At 39.2% G+C, this 26,878-nt stretch overlaps 1 protein-coding gene across 1 annotated transcript in view; it reads right to left on the bottom strand.

Annotated features, from left to right (window-relative positions):
- Window positions 1-11,839: 11,839 nt before the first annotated feature.
- pi4k2a (phosphatidylinositol 4-kinase type 2 alpha) overlaps window positions 11,840-26,878 on the bottom strand; it is a 15,775-nt gene continuing 736 nt past the window's right edge. Inside the window, exons 2-9 of the mRNA XM_061881331.1 lie at window positions 15,884-16,084; window positions 15,681-15,812; window positions 14,904-15,061; window positions 14,763-14,820; window positions 14,570-14,669; window positions 14,326-14,459; window positions 14,132-14,191; window positions 11,840-12,887 (exon numbers count right to left, since the gene is read on the bottom strand). Of these exons, the coding sequence (XP_061737315.1) occupies window positions 12,726-12,887; window positions 14,132-14,191; window positions 14,326-14,459; window positions 14,570-14,669; window positions 14,763-14,820; window positions 14,904-15,061; window positions 15,681-15,812; window positions 15,884-16,084 (1,005 nt within the window). The 3' untranslated portion in view covers window positions 11,840-12,725. The remainder of the gene's footprint in view (window positions 12,888-14,131; window positions 14,192-14,325; window positions 14,460-14,569; window positions 14,670-14,762; window positions 14,821-14,903; window positions 15,062-15,680; window positions 15,813-15,883; window positions 16,085-26,878) is intronic.

Raw genomic sequence — 26,878 nt, 5'->3', positions numbered from 1 at the left:
TAAATTATCATGGAGACAACATGTAAATTATATAAAAACAAAAATATCAAAAACACTTGGTGTTTTGTATACAACTAAAGAATTACTTAATTATAATTCTTTAACAATTTATTATACTTTGATACTTCCATACATGACATACTGTGTAGAACTCTGGGGAACCACTTTTAAAACCATAACTAATGACATTGTTTTGCTGCAAAAAAAAGCTGTACAGCTAATAAACAAAGCAGGATATTATGACCATACCCATCCATTATTTGTTAAATCGAAACTTATGAAATTTTAAGATATTGTTTATTATAAAATAACACAGATAATGTTCAAAGCAAAAATAAATACTCTTCCAGAAGGAATGAAAACATACTTCTCTCTACAGACCAGCAAATACAATCTAAGAGATGAATCTAAGTTTATTTTACCAAAAGCAAGACTAGTTGTTAAACGTAGATGTTTATCTGTTCTCGGTGTTAATTTGTGGAATTCTGTTGGTAAAGAAATAAAAATGAGTGACTCAGTATTTAATTTCAAAAAGAACATGTCACAATGTATTTTAAAAAGTTATGTGAACTAGAAATGTATGTTTGTTTGGTTAAATGTTGTATTTAGAAGGTATGTATGTTTATCTATTTACAGAAAAGTGTATCAATCAATGTTTACTTATATAGCCCTAAATCACTAGTGTCTCAAAGGGCTGCACAAACCACCACGACATCCTCGGTAGGCCCACATAAGGGCAAGGAAAACTCACACCCAGTGGGACGTCGGTGACAATGATGACTATGAGAACCTTAGAGAGGAGGAAAGCAATGGATGTCGAGCGGGTCTAACATGATACTGTGAAAGTTCAATCCACAATGGATCCAACACAGTCGCGAGAGTCCAGTCCAAAGAGGATCCAAGACACAGCAGCGAGAGTCCCGTTCATAGCGGAGCCAGCAGGAAACCATCCCAAGCGTAGGCGGACCAGCAGCGCAGAGATGTCCCCAGCCGATACACAGGCAAGCACTACATGGCCACCGGATCGGACCGGACCCCCTCCACAAGGGAGAGTGGGACATAGAAGAAAAAGAAAAGAAACGGCAGATCAACTGGTCTAAAAAGGGAGTCTATTTAAAGTGTATGTGTGTAGATACATATTTTTGTATTATTTTTGGGGGGGCAGCCTGAATGTGGATGCTGAATGACTATATTTCTTTTGAGTTGCAGAATTATTAGAAAAGGTAACTTAATTGAATGTAAAAAATTTATGTTGGGCATATAAGCTTTTTTGCTTCTGCCTGTTTCAGTCATGTTATTCATTTTTGAATCAATCAATCAATCAATCAATGTTTACTTATATAGCCCTAAATCACTAGTGTCTCAAAGGGCTGCACAAACCACTACGACATCCTCGGTAGGCCCACATAAGGGAAAGGAAAAACTCACACCCAGTGGGACGCCGGTGACAATGATGACTATGAATCGTGATCTATGTTTGAATATGTTTTTGTTAGACTGAAATAAACTGAAGACAGGACAGGAAGACAGGTATACAAGTGTTGTATTTTTATAAACTGCCTGAAGAAAACATGCAAAAGTTCACAGTCATTGATGATATGGGGCTGCATGTCAGTAATGGCCCTGGGGAGATGGTCTTCAATAAATGCACACGTTTACATTGACATTTTAGACACTTTTCTTACTCCACCAATCGAAAGGATGTTTGGGAATGAAGACATTATTTTTCAAGATGATAAGGCATCTTGCCGTAGAGCAAACTTTCCTTTAAGAAAGATGCATAAGGCCAATGTCACGGACTGCAAATAGTTTGGATCTCAATCCAATTTAAAATAATGGTTAAAGTTAAAGTAGCACTGATAGTCTCACACACACACTAGTTGTGGTGAAATTATCCTCTGCATTTGACCCATCCCCTTGTTCGCCCCCTGAGAGGCGAGGGGAGCAGTGAGGTGCGCGTTCTGGAATCATTTTTGGTGATTTAACCCCCCCAATTCCAACCCTTGATGCTGAGTGCCAAGCAGGGTGGCCATGGGTCCCATTTTTATAGTCTTTAGTATGACTCGGCTGGGGTTTGAACACACGATCTACTGATCTCAGGGCGGACATTCTAACCACAAGGCCACTGATTAGGTTCAAGAGTCCAACCTGCAAAGCTGATCAGACAAAGTTGGCTCAAGATTGATGAAGAGTACTGTGTAATACATTAAGAGCTGCAAGCTGTTATAAAAGCCAGAGGTGGTGAAACAAAGTACTACTGGTGTGTTTGAGTGTTTTTAGTTGTTTTTTTTTTTTTAATTCCATGTTTTTCCCCCCTCAGAATTGAGTAATTCCTTAATGTTTTCACGCTGATTGATCTAAGATTTTAACTTGCTGACTAACGCAATATTTTTTTTTGTTTACTTTAGTGTTTCTTAAAGTTACCCTTTCAAATGACGATATTTTTGTGTCATGTCTGTTATCTACTGCAGTGTTTTTCAACCTTTTTTGAGCCAGGGCACATTTTTTTCATTGAAAAAAAAACCCCAAAGGCACACCACCAGCAGAAATCATTAAAAAATCTAACTCGATATTGACAATAAAAAGTCGTTGTCGCAATTGTTAAATATGAATTTAAACCGTAACCAACCATGCATCACTATAATTGTCTCAAAGTACTGTCACGACCTGTCACATCACGCCGTGACTTATTGCGGTGAGTTTTTTGGTGTTTCCCTGTGTGTTTCCCTATTTTGGTGGCTTTTCTTGTTTTGTTGGTATTTTCTTGTAGCTTTGTTTTAGCCATCAAGAAGGTTTGAGTTGTTGCGATCCTTCTTTGTGTGGACATTGATTTAATGTCATGTAAGGATTTACTTTGTGGACGCCATCTCTGCTCCACACGCTGTAAGTCTTTGCTGTCGTCCAGCATTCTGTTTTTCTTTACTTTGCAGCCAGGTCAGTTGTAGTTTTGTTCTGCATAGCCTTCCCTAATCCTCAATGCCTTTTTTTTAGGGGCACTCACCTTTTGTTTATTTTTGGTTTAAGCATTCGATACCTTTTTACCTGCACCCTGCCTCCCGCTGTCATCTGCAAATTGTGATCACGACAAACCATGTTCCCGACGTCTACAAAGCAATTAGCTACCTGCTGCCACCTACTGATATGAAAGAGTATAACACGGTTACTCTGCACGAGCTATCGACAGCAATGACACTCAACAATGGCACATTATTTGCGGATTATAATTACTGGTTTGCAAAAACTATTTTTAACCTAAATAGCTGAAATCACATAATCTTCCAGGGCACACCAGACTGTATCTCACGGCACACAGTGGTTGGAAAACAGTGATCTGCTGAATGAACATCCGCTAAGTCTGGTGATTCCATCACTTTCTCCAGAGGTTGTACAGTATATCCCTCTTCGACCTGGGCCACAGGTAGTGCTCACTTCCTCGTTGAATACTAACTAACTACGGAGGGCCAAATGCAACAAAATCGGCCACCATAAGGGACTCTTGCTAACAAGGATATGAACGCTCTAAAACAGGAGTCACCAACCTTTTTATAACCAAGAGCTACTTCTTGGGCACTGATTAATGCCAAGGGCTACCAGTTTGATACACACTTAAATAAATTGCCAGGAATAGCCAATTTGCTCAATTTACTTTCAACTCTATGTCATAATGATATTTATCTTTGTGGAAACACTGATCATCTTAATTATTTCCCACAATAAATATATATAGAGACAGATAAATATCAATATGCAACACTTTATTTTTGTATTTTCTCAAAGCGCACATTTTTCAAATTGAACATTTTCAAATGATCACTTCTAAGACAGTTTGTGAAATCACAATATCCCATTTTAACTAGCTAGCCACTAACTTTTTAAAACAAATTATGAATTACTTTCCTTTTACGGTAGGTTTTTTGTAGAAAATAAATGATGAAAAAAAAACACTTATTTGAACGGTTTAAAAGAGGAGAAAACACGAAAAATAATAAAATTCAATTTTGAAACATAGTTTATCTTCAATTACGACTCATTAAAATTCAAAATTCAACCGAAAAAAAAAAAGAGAAAAACTAGCTAATTCGAATCTTTTTGAAAAAATAAAAAAAAGAATTTTTGGAACATCATTAGTAATTTTTCCTGATTAAGATTAATCTTAGAATTTTGATGACATGTTTTAAATAGGTTAAAATCCAATCTGCACTTTGTTAGAATATATAACAAATTGGACAAATCATTATTTCTTCTAAATTTTCCAGAACAAAAATTTTAAAAGAAATCCAAAAGACTTTGAAATAAGATTTAAATTTGATTTTACAGATTTTCTGGATTTGCCAGAATATATATTTTTTTATTTTAATCATAAATTTGATGAAATATTTCACAAATATTCTTTGTCGAAAAAACAGAAGCTGAAATGAAAAATTAAATGAAAATGTATTTATTATTCTTTACAATAAAAATAAAAAAATTTACTTGAACATTGATTTAAATTGTCAGGAAAGAAGAGGAAGGAATTTAAAAGGTAAAAAGGTATATGTGTTTAAAAATCCTAAAATAATTAATAAGGTTGTATTTTTTTCTCTAAAATTGTCTTTCTGAAAGTTATAAGAAGCAAAGTAAAAAAATAAATTAATTTATTCAAACAAGTGAAGACCAAGTCTTTAAAATATTTTCTTGGATTTTCAAATTCTATTTGAGTTTTGTCTCTCTTAGAATTAAAAATGTCGAGCAAAGCGAGACCAGCTTGCTAGTAAATAAATAACATGTAAAAAATAGAGGCAGCTCACTGGTAAGTGCTGCTATTTGAGCTATTTTTAGAACAGGCCAGCGGGCGACTCATCTGGTCCTTACGGGCTACCTGGTGCCCGTGGGCACCGCGTTGGTGACCCCTGCTCTAAAAGATCTGCATAGTATTTACCACAATATCTTTATTACCGTATTTCCTTGAATTGCCGCCGGGGCGCTAATTCATTTAAAACCTGTTCTCACTCCTGCGCTTACCAAAGGCATGCGGTAAAAGTAAGCATGCGCTAATTATTTTAAAACCTCCGGCACTTACCAAAGGTATGCAGTAAAAATTTGAGTGTGATGTCAGCTTGGACCTTAAATCCTACTGAATAGCTCTTAATCTTCTTACCTTTATGCAATTTCAAATGACCGGTATTGAAATCAGCCTCCTACATTTTGAAAAAAATGAAAGGGGAAGTGTCACTCGTGATGTCACGAGTTTGACCAGGCGGTAATACTAAGCATGCGCTAATTATTTTGGGAAGCGAGTTTGACCCGGGGCTTCACGGTGGCAGAGGGGTTAGTGCGTCTGCCTCACAATACGAAGGTCCTGCAGTCCTGGGTTCAAATCCAGGCTCGGGATCTTTCTGTGTGGAGTTTGCATGTTCTCCCCGTGAATGCGTGGGTTCCCTCCGGGTACTCCGGCTTCCTCCCACCTCCAAAGACATGCACCTGGGGATAGGTTGATTGGCAACACTAAAATTGGCCCTAGTGTGTGAATGTGAGTGTGAATGTTGTCTGTCTATCTGTGTTGGCCCTGTGATGAGGTGGCGACTTGTCCAGGGTGTACCCCGCCTTCCGCCCGATTGTAGCTGAGATAGGCGCCAGCGCCCCCCGCGACCCCAAAAGGGAATAAGCGGTAGGAAATGGATGGATGGAGTTTGACCCGGCAGTAATTCAAAGCAGGTGCATACTATATGCCCTGCGGCAGTTCAAGGAAATACGGTATTTTATTTTCCTATGGGGGAAGGACAAAACAACTTACGCAAACTAGTCAATCTTTAGTGAACAAAGTTGAAGACTACTCATGTGTTTGCTTAGTATAAAGTCAACATAAGCTATGCCATTAAATATATATCAAGACAAAACAGCCTTTATCTCAGATTGTCATAGTTGACAAAGCCAAAAGTTCTGATGTGAGGCTGTGCTTGTGTTTAGAATATGCCACGGGCCAATCAAAAAAATAACTGCGGCACCGCAAAAGGACTTTGGACACGCCGCTTTTAACCTACCATGAAATATGCCATCATGTGTTTAACAAACTTGGGACGACCTCACATGACTCACACACGCTGACTAATAATGCCGTTCGTGCTTTGCTGATCATTCCTCACTTAGATTAAATTAGATTTGTTGGCTGAGTGAAAATGTCGGTGTGATTCTACAAGGCAGTAGTCATTGATACCATCCATTTATCTTGTGATTAAAAAATTTCGACGTGGAATAATTTGGGGAATTCCTCGGTTAGTATGCATGGCCATAACTACCATTGAGGACAGCGAGGTCATGTCCCCTCAGTATCTTTGTATAAATGGCAAAAAGAAGATGACATGACTGCAATTCTACTTCATGTAGATCAGGGGTGTCAAACTCATTTTAGATGGGGGGCCACATGGAGAAAAATCTACTCCCGACAGTAAAATCACGACACGATAACTTAAAAACAAAGACAACTTCAGATTTCACAACAAAATTAGGCATACTAATGTGTTAATTCCACAACTGTGTGTCACACCAATGGATCATGTTTTGTTTTGGTCATGTTCGGTTTGGTTTTTTGGACATTTGGTTCTGTCTTTTCACTTCCTGGTTTGTTTTTGTTACCATAGCTACTCATTAGTTTCCCCTAGTCACGCCCCGATCATCAGCCTCTCACACCTGTTTCTAGTTACCACGGCCACTATTTAGGTCACTTGCTTTCTGTTTATCGTTCTGGGATTTTTGCATTCTGCCTCATGTCTGCATTTCTCGTACCAACCTTCACGCCTTGCCACGCTGCTAAACCTTTGGACCACGCCACGTAAGATCCGTGGGTCTTTTCGCCTAAGTGCAAGTTTTTTTGAGTATCTTTGTTAGCATCTTTTGTTTATTTGTAGATAGTCCTGCCTTTTTGCTGTTTTTGTTAACGTTTTAGCATAGATTATTATCCGCCATCGAGCGTGCTTTTTGTTTTGCCTTTTGTATTTTAGTAACAAATAAAAATGGACTTACATTCATGCCTGACTCGTCCCACATCATCTTTGCATCGAGGAAGCACAAACACCCACAGTTACGGCATGACACTGTATATATCGGTATCAGTTGATATCCGTGCGTCGGTTGAAGTCGGCGTGGTTGGGGGGGGCCGGGTTGTATAATGTGGCCCGGAAAAGATGCATGGGATTCCGGGTATTTCTTCTGTTGTGTTTATGTTGTGTTACAGTGTTGATGTTCTCCCGAAATGTGTGTCATTCTTGTTTGGTGTGGGTTCACGGTGTGGCGCATATTAGTAAGAGTGTTAACGTTATTTATATCACAACCATCAGAGTAACATGTGTGGCTGTTGAACAATTACACCTTGCAATTGATGATGTGTGCAACATGTGACTGGCTGGCACGCAGATAGCATGACGTGAAGGCGGGCGTGACGATATGTGTAAGACAACGTTAAAAGCATTGTCACCACGACACGCCCTCAAATTAATTATGTGGGCGAAAACCGGAAAATACTAGCCCAGGGATTTTACTGGGGAAAGCACTGAAATCCGGACAACCTCTCGGAAAAATCTTAAGGGTCGGCAAGTATGCAGCTGAGCAACATCAGGGTGATCAAAGAGCCGCATGTAGCTCAGGAGTCGTGTTGCCGACCCCTGATCTACAAACATACACAAAATTGCTATTGTGACATCTAGTGGACACAGTCAGAACAGCCGTTTCTTTCATGCAAAAATTTCGGCTCATTTTTATATTTAGCAAACTCATAAAACCTGTCCTTTGACACCCCTAATGTAGATCATCCTTTCTTGGTCATGCACAACTCGCCACAACTCCAACAACGTAATGCAATGAAATACGCTTTTTTCTTTACACAGCATCCGATCCGAAATGTGCTGTCAACATAACCTTGACATTAAATGATACCGACATAACTAATGTTAATTTCACCCGAGTGAAATTAATGTGAAATCCTGTCGGTATAATAACGCTGTCATGTCAGTCAGGTTCTGCTCAGAGATCAAGTCCGCCTTGTCCTAAAAGCAGAACACAGGCTATGCGTAAGGTTTTGCAATCTTTGGGGGTGGCCGATTTTCCTGAAAAGGCACATTTCAAATGTGAACTATTAAATGACAAGGCGCTTCATATAAACTTTTACCTCAAATGCATTTCTGGCCAGGTCATGCTCTGTCATTGATAAGAATATGTCGACAGTTTTCCACCATACATGTCTGATTGCTAAAGGGGCACGCGTCATTAGTACTTAATTTGCAAAGATGATTGTGGGTTCAAATCCCCCATGAAATCGTAGTAAGGTTTTATGTTTTAATGACGTAATTGATTGATAAGCTAAGCTGCAGCACATTAATTAAAAAAAAAGTAGATTGTTACAAAATCCTAACCTGACTATCGCCAGATCCTTGTAGTTCGCTGAGCTCCACACAAGGATCTGAGATCAAGGGCAATGCAAACTCCTTCAAGATAGCAAAAAATAACGAACCGATTAGAATCGCTGGGTGGGATTTCATAGATGTGACGTAGCGCCGAAGCGACTGTTTGATTCAAAAAACAATGGCGGCATGCAGCGAGGAGTCGTGTGCTGACATTGATTCTGCTATTGCAACTGTTTTGTCAAATCTATCGAATATTAATTATTTAAAAGATGAACAGAGGTTTTGAAGACATTTAATGGCGGCAAAGATGTTTTGGCTCTTCTTCCGACCGGGTTTGGCAGGGGCTTGATTTACCAAATCATTCCACTGGTGGTGAAGGAAATGGGACGAGTGCAGAACCCAGTCGTTATAATTGTTTTCCCGCTGATTGCTCTGGTAGAGGATCAGATCCGTGAGAATGGATTATTGGGGGTGACAGGCATGCAGCTGGGAGGAAGAAATGAGAACGAAATCCTCCAAGGACGTTGCCATCTCGTATTCGGTAGTCCCGAGTCGTGGCTAAATGACAAACGGTGAACCATGCTTGCATCAGAGGTGTACCAGAATAACCTAGTGGGAATAGTTTTCGGCGAGGTTCACGTCACTTATAAACGGTAAGTAATATATTTTTGCTCTTTCCAATGAAGCCTTTTAAAGAGGAACATTATCAGCAGACCTATGTAAGCATCAATATATACCTTGATGTTGCAGAAAAAAGACCATATATTTTTTTAATCGATTTCCGAACTCTAAATGGGTGAATTTTGGGGAATTAAACGCCTTTCTATTTATCGCTCTCTGAGCGATGACGTCAGAACGTGACGTCACTTAGGTATAAAGCCGCCATTTTTTCAAACCCATTACAAACACCGGGTCTCAGCTCTGTATTTTCCGTTTTTTCGACTATTTTCTGGAACCTTGGAGACATCATGCCTCGTCGGTGTGTTGTCGGAGGGTGTAACAACACTAACAGGGAAGGATTCAAGTTGCGCCACTGGCCCAAAGATGCGAAAGTGGCAAGAAATTGGACGAAATTTGTTTAAAATACGAGGGTGTGGGGAAAGCCGACGAAATGGTCAGTCGTTTGTTCCGCACACTTTACCGACGAAAGCTATGCCACTACAGAGATGGCAAGATTGTGTGGATATCCTGCGACACTAAAGGCAGATGCATTTCCAACGATAAAGTCAAAGAAATCTGCCGCCAGACCCCTATTGAATGTGCCGGAGTGTCTGCACATTTTACCGGCGATGCTAAGACATACATGGCACAGAGATGTATGGATATCCTGCAGATGCATTTCCAACGATAAAGTCAACAAAATCACATAGGTGAGCTTTGTTGATGGTATTGACTTATGTGCTGATCAGACATATTTGGTCGCGGCATGACTGCCAGCTAATCGATGCTAACATGCTATTTAGGCTAGCTTTATGTACATTTGTAGCTATATTTGCATCTTGCTGTGCTATCCACCATTTGTTTGTATTGGCATCACTGGATGACGTCACAGGAAAATGGACGGTGGCTTCACAGATAGCGAAAATCAGGCACTTTAAAACTTTTTTTTACGGATATTCCGGGATGGGTAAACGTTTGAAAAAAAAAACTTCAAAAAATAAAATAAGCCACTGGGAACTGATTTTTATTGGTTTTAACCCTTCTGAAATTGTGATAATGTTCCCCTCTCTCATCTTCGTCAAGGGTTGATTTCGATGTGAGTGGTTGAAGTAGCACGTCATTCAAGATAACAAACAAGTGGTTTATTCAATCACACAGAATGATAATTTTTTACAAGGCCCCGCCTTCTGAAACACATCTCCTATTGAGAAGTCCCAGCTCCATGTGTGGAGCTCACCGAACTACAATAATCTGGCGATAGTCACATTAGCAAAATCATGCTGATTGTCAAAGATGTTGGATGATACAACACATGATAGTTCTAACTCAAGTGAAGTGAATTTGTGAATTATATTTATATAGCGCTTTTCTCTAGCGACTCAAAGCGCTTTACATAGTGAAACCCAATATCTAAGTTATATTTTTAAACCAGTGTGGGTGGCACTGGGAGCAGGTGGGTAAAGTGTCTTGCTCAAGGACACAACGGCAGTGACTAGGATGGCGGAAGCGGGAATTGAACCTGCAACCCTCAAGTTGCTGACACGGCCGCTCTACCAACCGAGCTAAACTCAACTTTTATTTTGGAAACTCATTGTGTTGCTCAAGCTAATATTATTCATATTGTACTGGAGTACCCATGACTTCAGCCTTTCAATGCTCCTTTTAGACCACAAATGTTTGACGTCGGTAATTTTCAAATCCTAGTTAAGGCCCTGATAGTATGTTTTTGTTTAATGTGCTGATATTAGTATAAGGTTTTACGTAGTATTCATGGAACCAAATAAGTACTGTTTTTTCCAGGTTATATGGTGCACCAGTAGTTAAGCCTCACCCACCAAATATTAGATAAAATACATTTGTTAGCCGCACCAGACTATAAACCACAGATATATACCAGTACAAAAGATTTTTTAAATGTTTGCGGTCAAAGATCAATAATAAGGTTGTTTAAATCCAATGTGGAATGTGTAACACAATCTACATCCCTTTGCGAAAATGCCAAATGGTTCATTCCTCCAACATGGAACACATGACTGTTCACTCACCACATACATAATGACGTCTTCAATGCTCACACACAGTGACAACATTTTGGAACCAGGAAAAGGTCATAAAATAAAGGTAAAAACATGCATCAGAAAAAGTTATGTTCGAGTTGTATTTTTGAGTCTCATAGCAAATAATTGTGGTGCGTTCAAGGCACCTTAATTAAAGTCAGAAACAGACACATCACTAGTTTTTAAAGACAAGTGATACTTATCCCCCAGTATATGCACTAATAATAATGATGATAATAATTTAATTTTGCGAAGAAAAAATTTAACTTTAAAAAAAATAAAACACCACCAAATAATTTAAAGGGATTTCAATTAATTTTAGGGAGCCTTTATGGTCTTATGGCGCCACTGGTTCGAACGCTTGCAGAAAAACATTATTGATGAAACTAAGACATACTGTAAACATGTAAATGTTGTGGGCTTTCTGATCATGGAGAGTGCATCTACTGTGCTTCTGGGTTATCACGTTAGGAAGACTGGCGCATGCATCAAATGAAAAATACAATGATGGATCGATGGGAGTGTGTGTATACCTGTAGGAGGTAACTGCTTTACAATCACATACGATACCATCTTTAAAAGGTAAAAAAAAAATGTCCATACAAAATCTAGTAGACATTACAAATTGCTAGTTTGAACAAAATTAAGTAAAGAATTCAATAAGTAAAATGTGGCAATCATGAGCCTACTCAGTACTTTGAAACATCATGTAAAACACCTTTTTGATGAACCCCAAAGTCTTCTGTATGAATGGAACATGTTTTTTATTATAATCTATCATTAAATATTACATACAAATTATACAGTGCATTGTCACAATACATTTGGTGTATTTTCTGGACAGCAGGAAGTTACTTTACTCAGCTCCACATGATGGAAAAGACTAGAAGAACCATGTTTATACCCTCGTCAGTTGTGAACACGATGTTTGTCTCTTCTTCAATGGTTGAGTGAAAGCTGAATATTAGGCTTGTAATCTTTTCGGTGAAACAAACATCACCCGTACCTCGCCTCTACGTCGTCTCGCCAATTGACTCACACTTCCTAATCTCTGTTGGGTGAATGGATGTGAAACTACAGAAGTTCACATGGCTTGGGTTAGGTGTGTAGACACATGCTAGATGCCATTTCCCAAATTATCAAGGCTTAAGAGCTTAGTGAACACTCATTGTTCTTCATCATTAAATTCAAAAAGCTGGTCAAGCCATCAGACGGTGTGAGAGTGGTAAATATAGAGGTGAATGTTAAAAGGCAGACCGGTATAAAGAAAACATGGAATGCAAAGGTGGAAAAGGTTTTGACTGGCATGCATATGTGAGCGAGCACACATGCTCCCAGGGAGTCCAAAACATCTGACATCTCTTTGCAAAGAGGAACTGTTTCAAGGATTCCAGATATAATTGTTAACTTTTTCACATCCTAACAAGGCAATGAGGCAAACAGGGAAGTTGCGGAGTGAAACTTCCTCTTATGGCCTCTTCTCTCCACCTACACACTCACTTTTAGTAATCACAGTGTCCGCTTGGAGAGGAGGGGATGGTGATAATTCAATCCATTTCCAGGAAACTAACCCGTACTCTCCCTCGCTCCCGCTTCCTGCTGTTCCTCCCCGCACCCAATGTAGGCTTCTGTCTTACCACCAGGTGAAGAAAGGTCTTCTACTCTGAAAGCTCTGTGTGTATGACTCACTGTTGGCTCTCTGGGGGGCTCTGGCTGTTTCAACAATCACAGGGGGCATCTGAACCAATTGGAGAGGCGTTTTTCCATCCTTTAGGGCTTGGCACAGGTTCAGAATCTTTGAATGTAAATGCAATAGAGAAGAGTGTTACTGGTAAATCTTTAGTGGATAATTGTCTGTGTATTCTGAAAAGTTTTAGGCCTTGTGGCCTAATTCAGATAAATGTTTTGATAGTCTGAAAGACAAAATAAACACAGTATTCTATGTCTATGCGGATAGTAATCAGTTATATGTGTGACTGAAGTGTAAGTGGACTTATGAAATACAGTAATCCCATGTTTATCACTTAATTGGTACCGGGCATGACCGCAATAAATGAATTTCCACTTAGTGGCGGATCCTAGTAAAGTATTGATATTTTCATTGATTAATTTGGCTTTTTTATGCTTAAAGATGCTTAATTCAGGGCAAAAGTGTACACATTGAGATTTTGTGTGGGATGTGCTATACATACATCATCCCTAACAACACACTAAAGGTACCGGGTAATCAAAAATATAGGGAATATAAATGATTAGTCAGCTGCTGATTAATTGCATCTTGAAGCGAAATATAGTTTGGTCTCCACTAGTTTGTGGAAAAAAAAAATTCAGAACTTTCTGAGAGTTGACACAGTCTAGCAAACAAAGCACATTACAACGCATTACTTCCACATTGTTTTTGTTTGCTGGACTGATCGGTTGTTGACTTCCTGGTGTACTATGAGCATGTTAACATGGCCCAATGACAAACAGTTTAGTTTTTAAGGTTGTGTGAAAATTGTAGAGCATGGAGTTTTACTAACACCTGTAAATGTCAATGAAATTCATGAAAATGATACCACTTTAAATCTGAAAAAGCCCCAATTAAATGAGGCAGTGCTTGTCACGAGAACAAGTGACGTCATGCTGATGCAGTGTGTGTATGCATGCTACAACAGCGTCTTCTTCCTGGCTGTGAATTATAATCTGGAGATAAAACTTTGTTTGACTTGTTATTAAAACCACTCTGACTTTATTGTGATATTAAGTACTGTTTGGTACAATTGTTTCCAAAGCCATGATGTGTAAAAGATGCTTGACAGCTGTTTGAGAGTGTGTGCTTGCACAGGACCGGGTGAGAGTTTGATACTAAATGTCAAAAAACGATCAAATCAAGTGTGTTTGTATGTGTTTTCTATAAGTAGTCACATCGTTGCATCGGTGCATTGAACTTTAGTACCAGTATGTTCCAACACGCTGTATGCGTGGTCCCCTTTTGCTGTGGTTGTGCTCACGAGACAACAATGTGCATTTGCGGACCACACTACAGAAAAAACTCACCTGCCCTCTCGTAACAGCGACTTGCTTGTGAAACTGTCCTCTGTCAAAACCTGGGTCTTTCTGCGGGACACATCACAGAACACACGTGTCACACGGAACATATTTGTGTATACAGAATTGTTTCCTCCAATCATCAGCCTGGTTCCTCCCTCCTAATTTTTTTTTTGCAAAATCAACCCATACTTCCTTGGTACCTTGAATAGTTCATAGAGGTCTTCTTCGAGGTCTTTGATAAAATTTGGGTCAGACAGTTTTGGTAGTACCAGTTCTCGGATTTCCTGGGAGAAAGGAACTTTGGCCTGGGCGAGCCACGCCCAATAAAAAGGATCTAGTGGATGAACAAAGTAGGTAAAAAAAAAAACGTTGATGTATACACTATGCTTTGACCACGGAGAGAGGTGTATCTTAACAGCAAATGAATATACAGTAGGAGCTTACATGCTCTCCAAGAGTCGGGATGCTTAAGAGGGAAGGCAAGGCCATTGTCTATGGCTGCCAGTTTGATGATGGGGTCCTTCACTACAATCCAGTCTGTATCCTGCAGCAGGGTACAAGTAGCAATTTAATTTCACCTCATAAAGAGCAATTGGCACAAATACATGTTAGGATCCAGCCTGTGTAGGATTCTGACCCTGTTCCCTACGGGGTCCATAGGGCAGTCATATTTGAGAAGCCAGTTGTCATTTCCTCTGTCTAAAATAGATACACAAAAATATATGTGAATGACTGAACTGGCATGACAAAGACACATGCTTATTAGCAAGATGAGCACGTGCCTGTGTTCCTGATGATGTAATCCAGCACTACGAGGCGTTCAAACTGCAGCTGAAGCTGACGGTTGGTGTTCTCCGGCAGAGGATCAGCTTCAAACCTACGCAGCCAGAAGTCTGCGTCCTTGTATCCGTCCACAAAGATTTGGAAGGAACCAACCTGAAAGAATATCAACGAAGTCCATCAACACATTGGATTTTTTTTGGTGTATTTCTTGCCATTGTGACGCAATTAAGGATGCAAATTTCTTTTGGTAGGTTTTCCAAATAGGTGAGCCATCGTCTTCAATGACTCCCTGGGATCTGAGCCGAGGATGTCGTTGTGGCTTGTGCAGCCCTTTGAGACACTTGTGATTTAGGGCTATATAAGTAAACATTGATTGATTGATGGATTTTTATAATGAAAATGTTCCTGCACTGCCGACTTCACCGTACTTGTGGGTGGTAACGGTTCGCTGTTTTCCCCATCTTCCATTTTCAAACTAATGTAATATATTATTGTCTCTTGATAGGTGCGTATAAACGCATGCACCCCTGGTGTAACCTTTCTGTGCAAGTTGTGCCAAAAATATCCTGTGAGCAAAATGTCAGTTTTTTTAGCAGGTAAGGAGGGCTGAAACAAACAATGTAGTGAAGCCTTTGCAACTAAATAACCGAGACGTTTTAATCACGGTTAATAGTTGCATGCCAACATGCAACTACTGATAATGTGCTGAACTGCTTTGACTGTGCAGTGTACACTTGATACAAGTTGCTCATGTACCTGTAAGTATACTTACTTTTGGGGGCAATCCAATCCTATGGAAGCGTTGACCCACTTTTGGCACCTTCTCCAATGCTAACTTTTTACCTCGAGATTTCACCCGGTCTATGGCACTATAGTTGAATGTTTCACTAGCCAAGTAGACCACCTAGAACGAGACACAGTGAGTAGCAGGGAAATTTCCTTCCTCACACCCACTACATCTCTGCATGTGTGTACCTTGGTCCTGGGAACAATATTTAGCTCCAGTTTCTGGTCAACCAGGCTAGCACCGGCCTCTGAAAGGTAGCCCTGGTTCAGAACTAAACAGTCACGACCAAAACAGCACGGACAGCAGAGTTTCTGCAGCCACTTTGTCCATTTGGGGTTAAGCTGGCCGTAGGGCTCTTCGTTCTTAGGTTTGAACACGCCGATGATCTTCTGTTGACGGACACAGGGAAAACAGAATGACTGTTTCAGAAATGCTCAGTTGAATAGTTGATTTGCAACATTAAATACAGTAGTATAGTGGGTCAGGTTGTATTTTTGCCTCATTCCTGTGAGAATCCTGAGTGTGACTGAAGCATTAAGGAGAGGCACTATCTTGGAGCTGCAGTTCGCTCAAACTGTACTGTACCATCTCGTTCCCTTTCGGCCTTATCGAGTCTGATCATGACGGCAGTGCATTTTCACGCATTCTTCACTCACACTTAAAGTGAACAATGAGGAAAAAATACAACCTTACCTACTGTACCCCAACATAGAGTACATTCGGAACGTATTAAAAGCGCTTGACTTATTCAAAAATGGTATCAAATCATTTTTGTCCTCAAAATTCTACACACAATTTCCCCATAATGAATGTGAAAAGTTTTTTTAAATTATTTATTAAGAATTAAAAAAAAAAAATCACATATAGATAGGTATTCACAGTCTTTGCTCAATACTTTTGTCTATGCAACTTTTGCAGCAATTACAGGCTCAAGTCTTTTTGAATACAATGTCACAAGCTTGGGCACAGCTATCTTTGGGCCGTTTCGCCCATTCCTCTTTGCAGCACCTCTCAAGCTCCATCAGGTTAGATGAGAAGCATTGGCTTTCATCCAGGATGTCTCTGTACAACATACTTGTGGCGTGGTCAGTATGACATCACATAATTTGCATGTATATTGCCAAGTATCTGGGGGAAACCCTGAACACATCCATATTTTATTATCGTAAACTGACTGCAGAAGACTTGGCAATATTTCCTGAGGGTAAACATGTCCAAAATCTGAACACATTATTGGATTGTTACTAAAATAGTTAGCATTTTAGTACAGTATTAATATCCAATTAAAGCTGCAAGCAGCGTTGGTCGGGTCCGCCTTTGGCTGCTGCCCCCGAGACCCACGGCCGCATAAGCGTTAGAAGACGCCTTGGAGCCACTATTTTGGGGATCTAATGCATTGTGAAAGTAATCCAGTTGTTGTATTGAAGTGAAAATATCAAACTTCCTGTTGATTTTTGCTAAAGTATGTTAATTATTAAAATGAGGCGTGTGTTTTTTAGTATTTTTTGTTTCATGTCTCTCTGACATTCCTACCGGAAGTTACAAGCAGTTTTGTCTGTGTTTTCTTCCTATGAGCAGTTTGTCCGTGTTGTATTCCTAGGGGGGCGGTAGCGCGCAATTTTGAGTTTTGAGGTTAGGTTTTTTCATTAGATCGCAATTTTTGCCAGACCTGATGTGTGTGTCAAGTTTGGTGAGTTTAGAAGCATTTCAAGGGGGTCAAATAACAGCTCAAAGAGGCAAAAATGACATTTTTTAGGAGACTTTGCACAGGGGTTCTTTGAAGGTGCGTAAAATCAAAACCTGAGAACTTATCAAAACTCTTGTTCTATACTTTTAATCAGAAGGGTTCAATCTCTCCCCTGTGCGAGTTTGAAGCCAAAACAACAAACGCACTCAGAGGAGATATTGTTTGAAGAAAGGTGACCGTTTTTTACAAAACTTTTGTTTTGAAGGGGGGATTGCAAACTTCCTGTTGATTTTTGTTGGGGGTTGTCAATCTATGACATGTAGGTCTAAGCGAGACCTACATAGAGGTTTTTGTTTCATGTCTCTCCAACATTCTTACCGGAAGTTACAAGCAGTTTTGTCTGTGTTTTCTTCCTAGGAGCAGTTTTTTCTGTGTTTTATTCAAAAATAGCGCTAGAGCGCAATTTTGAGTTTTGGAGTTTGGTTTTTTCATTAGATCGCAATATTCGCCAGTCCTTATGTGTGTGCCAAGTTTGGTGACTTTTGAAGCATTTTAAAGGGGTCAAATTACAGCGCAAAGAGGCAAAAATTGCATTTTTTGCAAAAAATGTATTTTGAAGGGGTTTTTGCCAACTTCCTGTAGATTTTTGCTGAAAGAAGTGAGTGTATGAAAATGGGGTCTAAGTCAGACCTACATAGGAGTTTTTGTTTCATGTCGCTATGACATTCCTAACAGAAGTTACATGCAGTTTTGTCTGTAATTTTTTCCTAGGGGGCGCTAGAGCGCAATTTTCATTTTGGGGGATTGGTTGCTTAATATGTTGGGAAGGTTTGCTATACCGACATGTGTGTCAAATTTGGGGAGTTTTGAAGCATGTTAAGGGGGTCAAATTACAGCGCGTAGGTGTGGAATAATAATAAAACACAGAAGTTTCAATAGGGTCCTTGGCCCATGGCAAAGGACTCCTGTGGAGTCCTTTGCCATGGGCCAAGGATCCTAATTCAAATGGGTCCTTGGCCCATGGCAAAGGACTCCTGTGGAGTCCTTTGCCATGGGCCAAGGACCCTAATTAGTTTTCTGTGTTCTGTATTCCATTGCTGCAGTTATTTGGGCATTACCTGCAAATATCTGGCATAAATAATCCATCTTATTTGGTCTTAAATTAAAATAAGTGAATGTGTGTAATGTATTATGGCACAAATGTGTAATTTCATTGAAATATGGCATAGTGTACACAGATTACAACACAACAACTAAAGAGCGAGGTAGCACATGACTTGTAAGTACTTTGGTGACCTACTATAAGCAAAAAAAAGTGGATGTGTGTGGGGAATAAGGGATATAAAACCCTGTCAGAGTTCCTCCTCTCACAAATATTTAAAGAGCAAAAAAGTTGCATTGGACAAAAGGTTATTTTATCTTAAAGGGGAACTGTGTCTATCATTTACAGTCCTTATGTGAAAAAAAAAAGCACACATACGTTTTTCTTTTTTAATGTATTCTAACTAGTAAATAAACGGTAGAAAGAGTCAGCTAACAATGGAGGTAATATGATTCGCTTTATTTTGCCAATTAAGCGCTCTAAAAACCCCATCAACGTGTTATACACACGTAAGTATATGTAATGTAGTAACAGACACAATCATAATAACATGTAATATTAACGTATATAGGTCATTTAATATCACAGACGCATTGCAATGCTAACTAATTCCTTCAACAACAACAACAACAACAACTATTACTACGCATGCAGACTTTATGAGTGCCAACAATGACTACTTTGGGACAAATGATGATGCAGAACCTTATATTTTTGAGCCTGAAAATAAAAAAAGCTGAGCTACAAGTTTTAGAAGCTGAGTGATAAGCAGATATTCCTGTCTAGACTAATAATTAATTATGATCCTCACGCAGGAAAAAAAGAAGTGGGCACTAGGGAGTGTCTTTGTGCATCTCTCTCGCGATCTCTTGGCTTATGTTAAATCAAATGTCAAAATTCACCAACTTCTCAGTGTATAGTCATAACTCTAATGGTGAGAGGCGTGATTTACGATCTACAATTAACTTTTACCAACTCAGAGGAGATGCAGCAACTCACTGGCTCAATATAGCTGCATATTGAAAAAGATTTTTGTATTAATCGCGATTCTTATTTGTAACTGATTAAAAAATTAAACATGCATATATATATATATATATATATATATATATATATATAGGTGTGGGAAAAATCACAAGACTACTTCATCTCTACAGAACTGTTTCATGAGGGGTTCCCCTCAATCATCAGGAAAAAATCTCCTGATGATTGAGGGAACCCCTCATGAAACAGTTCTGTAGAGATGAAGTAGTATTGTGATTTTTCCCACACCTACATATTGCACTCTACCACGGTATCGAGCACTATTCTCTGGATAATCCAATCAAGACATACATATACACACATATATACATACATACATACATATATATATATATATATATATATATATATATATATATATATATATATATATATATATATAATTTTTTTTATCCGTCCTGTCCAGCCACTCAGGCAAATCATATTGTTGATGTAGATGCCCACATCTGCTGTACATATTTACTTTATAAAAGACAAAAGCCAGATACTTCTCTTGTTACCTTTCATTGTATTTGACTATTGAATATTTGGGTAGAATTTTATGAAATAAAAACAGTTTTCTTTTAGTCAAAATAGAAATTTATCAGAGCTGCTTATCTGTTTTATGGAGGGATGTAGTTCATTGTAGAACTGGCATTTAAAGTGATTAAAAGAAAGTACCGTATTTTTCGGACTATAAGTCGCAGTTTTTTTGCATAGTTTGGCCTGGGGTGCGACTTATACTCAGGAGCAACTTATGTGTGAAGTTATTAACACGTTACCGTAAAATATCAAATAATATTATTTAGCTCATTCACGTAAGAGACTAGACGTATAAGATTTCATGGGATTTATCGAGTAAGAGTGACAGATTGTTTGGTAAACGTATAGCATGTTCTATATGTTATAGTTATTTGAATGACTCTTACCATAATATATTACGTTAACATACCAGGCACCTTCTCAGTTGGTTATTTATGTGCCATATAACCTACACTTATTCAGCCTGTTGTTCACTATTCTTTATTTATTTTAAATTGCTTTTCAAATGTCTATTCTTAGTTTGGGTTTTATCAAAAAAATTTCCCCCAAAAATGCGATTTATACTCCAGTGCGACTTATATATGTTGTTTTCCTTCTTTATTATGCATTTTCGGCAGGTGCGACTTATACTCCGAAAAATACGGTATTGATTTTTGAATCAAGAATCGATTTTGAATCTAATTACTACTCGCAAGAATCAAATCAAACTGTGGGTTGCCTCTCTTTGACCATTGCGCCGCTAAAAGTAGTTCCCCGTTATTAGCACTTAGTGGAGTGCCATCTCCGGGTTGGGGAGGAGACCCTGCCCCAAGTGGAGGAGTTCAAGTACCTAGGAGTCTTGTTCACGAGTGGGGGAAGAGTGGATCGTGAGATCGACAGGCGGATCGGTGCGGCGTCTTCAGTAATGCGGACGTTGTATCGATCCGTTGTGGTGAAGAAGGAGCTGAGCCGGAAGGCAAAGCTCTCAATTTACCGGTCGATCTACGTTCCCATCCTCACCTATGGTCATGAGCTTTGGGTCATGACCGAAAGGATAAGATCACGGGTACAAGCGGCCCAAATGAGTTTCCTCCGCCGTGTGGCGGGTCTCTCCCTTAGAGATAGGGTGAGAAGCTCTGCCATCCGGGAGGAACTCAACGTAAAGCCGCTGCTCCTTCACATCGAGAGGAGCCAGATGAGGTGGTTCGGGCATCTGGTCAGGATGCCACCCGAACGCCTCCCTAGGGAGGTGTTTAGGGCACGTCCAGCTGGTAGGAGGCCACGGGGAAGACCCAGGACACGTTGGGAAGACTATGTCTCCCGGCTGGCCTGGGAACGCCTCGGGATCCCCCGGGAAGAGCTAGACGAAGCGGCTGGAGATAGGGAAGTCTGGGCTTCCCTGCTTAGGCTGCTGCCCCTGCGACCCGACCTCGGATAAGCGGAAGATGATGGATGGATGGATGGATGGAATATCAATATCGCTAATACTAGCAGGTCACACATGTAAATGAAGTATTGTTGACAGTTTTAGGATCACGGGCAGAACAAATGATTCCCATTAGCTTCATTGTTACGTGTTGCATTTGATACGTGCCGTTTATTATAAATGAAAAAAAAAAAAAAGTGTCCCGTATTTTCTGGACCATGGGACGCACCGGATTATAAAGTATTTTTTCATACAAAAGGCGCACCGTATTATAAATGTAAAACATGTCCTTGTGGTCTACATAACATATAATGGTGGTTCCTTGGTCAAAATGTTGCATAGATGATGTTTTACAAATCATCATGTAGTCGCTTTCTGACAGTCGCTTCAGGATGTGCTGTTTTGTGGGCGGTTTTATTTACGTGGCTCACCTTCGACAGCGTCTTCTCCCCGTCATCTTTCTTGTAGCGGTGCAGCGTGCAAGGACGGGAGTGGAAGAAGTGTCAAAAGATGGAGCTAACTGTTTTAAGGACATTAAGACTTTACTTAAAACAATGACGGCGCAGTATCTCCTCATCCGCGGCTCACTAGTGCAACAAAGCCGGAAATGTGTCTTTTAAAAAACCGTCCCACCGGAACGCTCTAATAACTAAAGTTCTGTGGGTGAAATATGTAAACCCACTATACCGTTAGTTTTTTGCGCTTCCGTAGCAATATATAAGTTAGAACTTTACCCTACTTTGTATTAGAAATGGCAACAGCAGAGGGTAAATACCCCAAAGCAAGAAGATAGTGAAAAAGAAGAAGCTTATCGACTACGGAAGCGGCACGGACTACAGTAGCGGACATGCGCAATTTTTCAGGACTTATGCAGATCTCATATACACATCAGCAGGTACCAGAAGGTAAGATAAGTTGGTTTTGCATAATATTGTGACACAAAAGGCCAGATAATATGTCTGCTAATGGGTGCCATTTTGCGGTCCTTATACACACACACACACCATAGTAATACCTGTATCTCTGACTATGGTAGCCGTAATGGGCCGACAATCAATCAAGGCTTCAAAGTCATACTGAAACATTTTGACAGATTTTTGAGTGCTGTGTGTAATGTTCTTTAATTACAATGTAACATTTAAAGTTTTGTTTACTGACACCATATTGCAGTCTACACATATCGCTTATGTGTGACTACCCTCTACTGGTCGCACTTATCATTACATCATGTACCAAATAAAATTGCTTTGAGGTCGGTAAGCACAACCAGAATTATTCCATTCATTAGGTGCACCGGGTTATAAGGTGCACTGTTAATTTTGGAGAAAATGAGAGGATTTTAAGTGCGCCTTACAGTCCGAAAAATGCTGTAAGTGTTCTTCCCTTACATAGGGATTGTGAATGATAGGCACAATTTGGAAAAAAAAGAGTGCCGTTCCTCTTTAAATATGTTTACTTTTTGCCTGGGACTTAACACAGCTGAACACACAGTCCATGCTCTGCCCAACCCTTTTTACTAGTCATCTCAATAGCGTTGTTCAAAAATTATCACCATTTTTGTAGATTTGCAGTGGCCCAGGTGAGCTGCCAAGTTGTGCAAGTCAGAAGCATCATCATCTATGATTAGATAAATGGGACTTTGTTCTTCTTTTCCAACATGACAAAAATATGCTAACTACTTATCGTCTCCTGTCAAAATAAAAGATTTGCAATTGTTCTTACACATGTTTTTCTTTTCAAAACATGGATGTAAAAGGTGGAAAATAGGTTCTCCTGATCTCTCCCAGCCACACAATGAAGGCCTTAAATGAAAATGTCTAAAACTATGGTAGCCTACTTAAGAAGTTACTATATCAGGGGTGCCAAACGTACGGTCCCCTGGGCCGGATCAGGCCCGCGAATAGGTTTTATCCGGCCCGCGGGATGAGTTTGCTAAATATAAAAATAAACCTGAATTTTTTTAATGTAAGAAACAGCTGTTCTAAATGTGTCCACTGCATGTAACAATAGCAATTCTTTGTATCTTTGTAGAAAATAAACCAAATGATGTTAGTACATCAGTCAAGGAAAATGATCAAACTACATAAATAACACACTGAAATTTAATTTTAATATTTATTTTTATCTTGATAGATAGAAAATGAACACCAATGAGTTGACTGATGAACATTATCACATAATTTATTTACAAAATATAAATAACGACACCGCAACATGTAAAAGTGTAAAAAACAACATTATAATTTGTACATTTTCAAAATATATTTGTTCTATTTTTCCATTCATCCATTCATCCATTTTTACTGCTTATTCCCTTTGGGGTCGCAGGAGGCGCTGAAGCCTTTCTCAGCTACAATCGGGCGGAAGGAGGGGTACACCCTGGACAAGTCGCCACCTCATCGCATTGTTTTATTTTCAAACAAAGAAAACAATCTGAAGTTGTCTTTATTTTTAAGTTATCGTGCCATGATTTTGCCAATCCGGGCCACTTGGGAGTAGATTTTTCTCCATGTGGCCCCCCATCTAAAATGAGTTTAACACCCCTCTACTAAATCATGAAATCATCAATGACCAACTGGTGTTACAGTTTAGTGTAAATATGACAAAGAAAAGTTGTCATTTTGTTTATATAAATTGTTCCTCGAGTGGGTTGTGTGCTGATACATTTATCAGGTCACAACGGGCCTTTATAAAAATATCCCTCCATCCAAATTTCTACCCCTTATTCCCTTTGGGGTCGCTGGAGCCTATCTCAGCTACAATCGGGCGGAAGGCGGGTAACACCCTGGACAAATCGCCATCTCATCGGATTGTTCTATTTTCAAACAAAGAAAACAATCTGAAGTTTTCTTTATTTTTAAGTTATCGTGCCATGATTTTACCAGTCCGGCCCACTTGGGAGTAGATTTTTCTCCATGTGGCCCCCCATCTAAAATGAGCTTGACACCCCTGTACTAATTCATATTTGTCTGAAAAAAAGAGATGAAGTCATCAATGACCAACTGGTATAACAGTTGAGTGTAACTATATGACAAAGAAAAGTTGTCATTTTGTTGATATGAATTGTTTCTCGAGTGGGTTGTTTGCTGATACATTTGTCAAGTCACAACGGGTCTTTATAAAAATATGGACTATACCAGGGGTCACCAACGCGGTGCCCGCGGGCACCAGGTAGCCCGTAAGGACCAGATGAGTCACCCGCTGGCCTGTTCTAAAAATAACTCAAATAGCAGCACTTACCAGTGAGCTGCCTCTATTTTTTACATTTTACTTATTTACTAGCAAGCTGGTCTCGCTTTGCTCGACATTTTTAATTCTAAGAGAGGAAAAACTCAAATAGAATTTGAAAATCCAAGAAAATATTTTAAAGACTTGGTCTTCACTTGTTTAAATAAATGTACTTAAAATCATTTATTTTTTAACTTTGCTTCTTATAACTTTCAGAAAGACAATTTTAGAAAAAAAATACAACCTTAAAAATGATTTTAGGATTTTTAAACACATATACCTTTTTGCCTTTTAAATTCCTTCCTCCTCTTTCCTGACAATCTAAATCAATGTTCAAATCTTTTTTTTTAATTATTGTAAAGAATAATAAATCATTTTAATTAATCTTTTTTTTTTTTTTTTTTTTAAAGATTCGAATTAGCTCGTTTTTCTATTCCATTTTTTCGGTTGAATTTTGAATTTTAAACAGTTGAAATTAAAGATAAACTATGTTTCAAAATTTTATTTCATTTTTTTGTGTTTTCTCCTCTTTTAAACCATTCAGTTAAGTGTTTTTTCATCATTTATTCTCAACAAGAAACCTTCCGTAAAAGGAAAAAAAATGTACGACGGAATGACAGACAGAAATACCAATTTTTTTTATATACCGTATTTCCTTGAATTGCCGCAGGGCATATAGTATGCGCCTGCCTTGAGTTACTGCCGGGTCAAACTCGCTTCGCAAAATAATTAGCGCATGCTTAGTATTACCGTCTGGTCAAACTCCTGACGGCACGAGTGACACTTCCCCTGTCACCATTTCCAAAATGGAGAAGGCTGATTTCAATACCGGTAATTTGAAATCGCATAAAGGGAAGAAGATTAAGAGCTATTCAGTAGGATTTAAAGGCCTACTGAAAAGAGATTTTATTTAAACAAAAATAGCAGGTCCATTCTATGTGTCATACTTGATCATTTCGCGATATTCGCATATTTTTGCTGAAGGATTTAGTAGAAAACATCGACGATAAAGTTCTCCACTTTTGGTACTTCCTGAAAAAGCCTCGCCTTTGCCGGAAGTCGCAGACGATGACGTCACAAGTGTGGGGCCTCCTCACATATTCACATTTAATAGGAACCTACAACAAAAACAGTTATTCGGACCGAGAAAAAAACAATTTTCCCAATAATTTGAGCGAGGATGAAAGATTCGTGTTTGAGGATGTTGATAGCGACGGACTAGAAAAAAGAAAAAAAAACTAGTTAAAAAAAAAAAAAACGCGATAGCATTGGGACGTATTCCGATGTTTTTAGACACATTTACTAGGATAATTCTGGGAAATCCCTTATCTTTCTATTGCGTTGCTAGTGTTTTAGTGAGTTTAATATTACCTGATAGTCGGAGGGGTTTGTCCACAGGTGTGTTGACGCCATGTCTCACGGGTGTCGACGGCAGGTATGGACGGCACAAGCTCAGCTGATATCCGGTAAGAAGCGACTTTTTAACCACAATTTTCTCACCGAAACCTGCTGGTTGACATTCGGTTGGGATCCATAGGAAAGTTTCAGCTCCGGGAGTTTTAAACAAGGAATCACCGTGTGTTTGTGTGGCTAAAGGCTAAAGCTTCCCAACTCCATCTTTCTACTGTGACTTCTCCAATATTAATTGAACAAATTGCAAAAGATTTAGCAACACAGATCTCCAAAATACTGTGTAATTATGCAGCTAAAGCAGACGAGTTTTACCTGTGTGTGTGCGTAGCGCTCATACTTCGTAAAAACGCGTGACGTCCTGCGTACACGTCATCATTACACAACGTTTCCAAGACGAAACTCCCGGGAAATTTAAAATTGTAATTTAGTAAACTAAAAAAGCCGTATCGGCATGTGTTGCAATGTTAATATTTCATCATTGATATACAAACTATCAGACTGCCTGGTGGGTAGTAGTGGGTTTCAGTAGGCCTTTAAGGTTCAAGCTTACATCACACTCAATTTTTTACTGCATGCCTTTGTTCAGTGCCGGAGTGCGAAGAGGTTTTAAAATAATTAGCGCATGCTTACTTTTACCGCATGCCTTTGGTAAGCGCAGGAGTGAGAAGAGGTTTTAAATTAATTAGAGCCCCAGCTGCAATTCAAGGAAATACGGTATGCAGATTTATTTATTGAGCGAATTGGCTATTTCTGGCAGTTTATTTGAGTGTGTATCAAACTGG

This window comes from Nerophis ophidion, linkage group LG20 (assembly GCF_033978795.1).
Source record: "Nerophis ophidion isolate RoL-2023_Sa linkage group LG20, RoL_Noph_v1.0, whole genome shotgun sequence".
In the NCBI taxonomy this organism is placed as follows: domain Eukaryota; kingdom Metazoa; phylum Chordata; class Actinopteri; order Syngnathiformes; family Syngnathidae; genus Nerophis; species Nerophis ophidion.
This window is presented reverse-complemented; position numbering and strand designations above follow the sequence as displayed.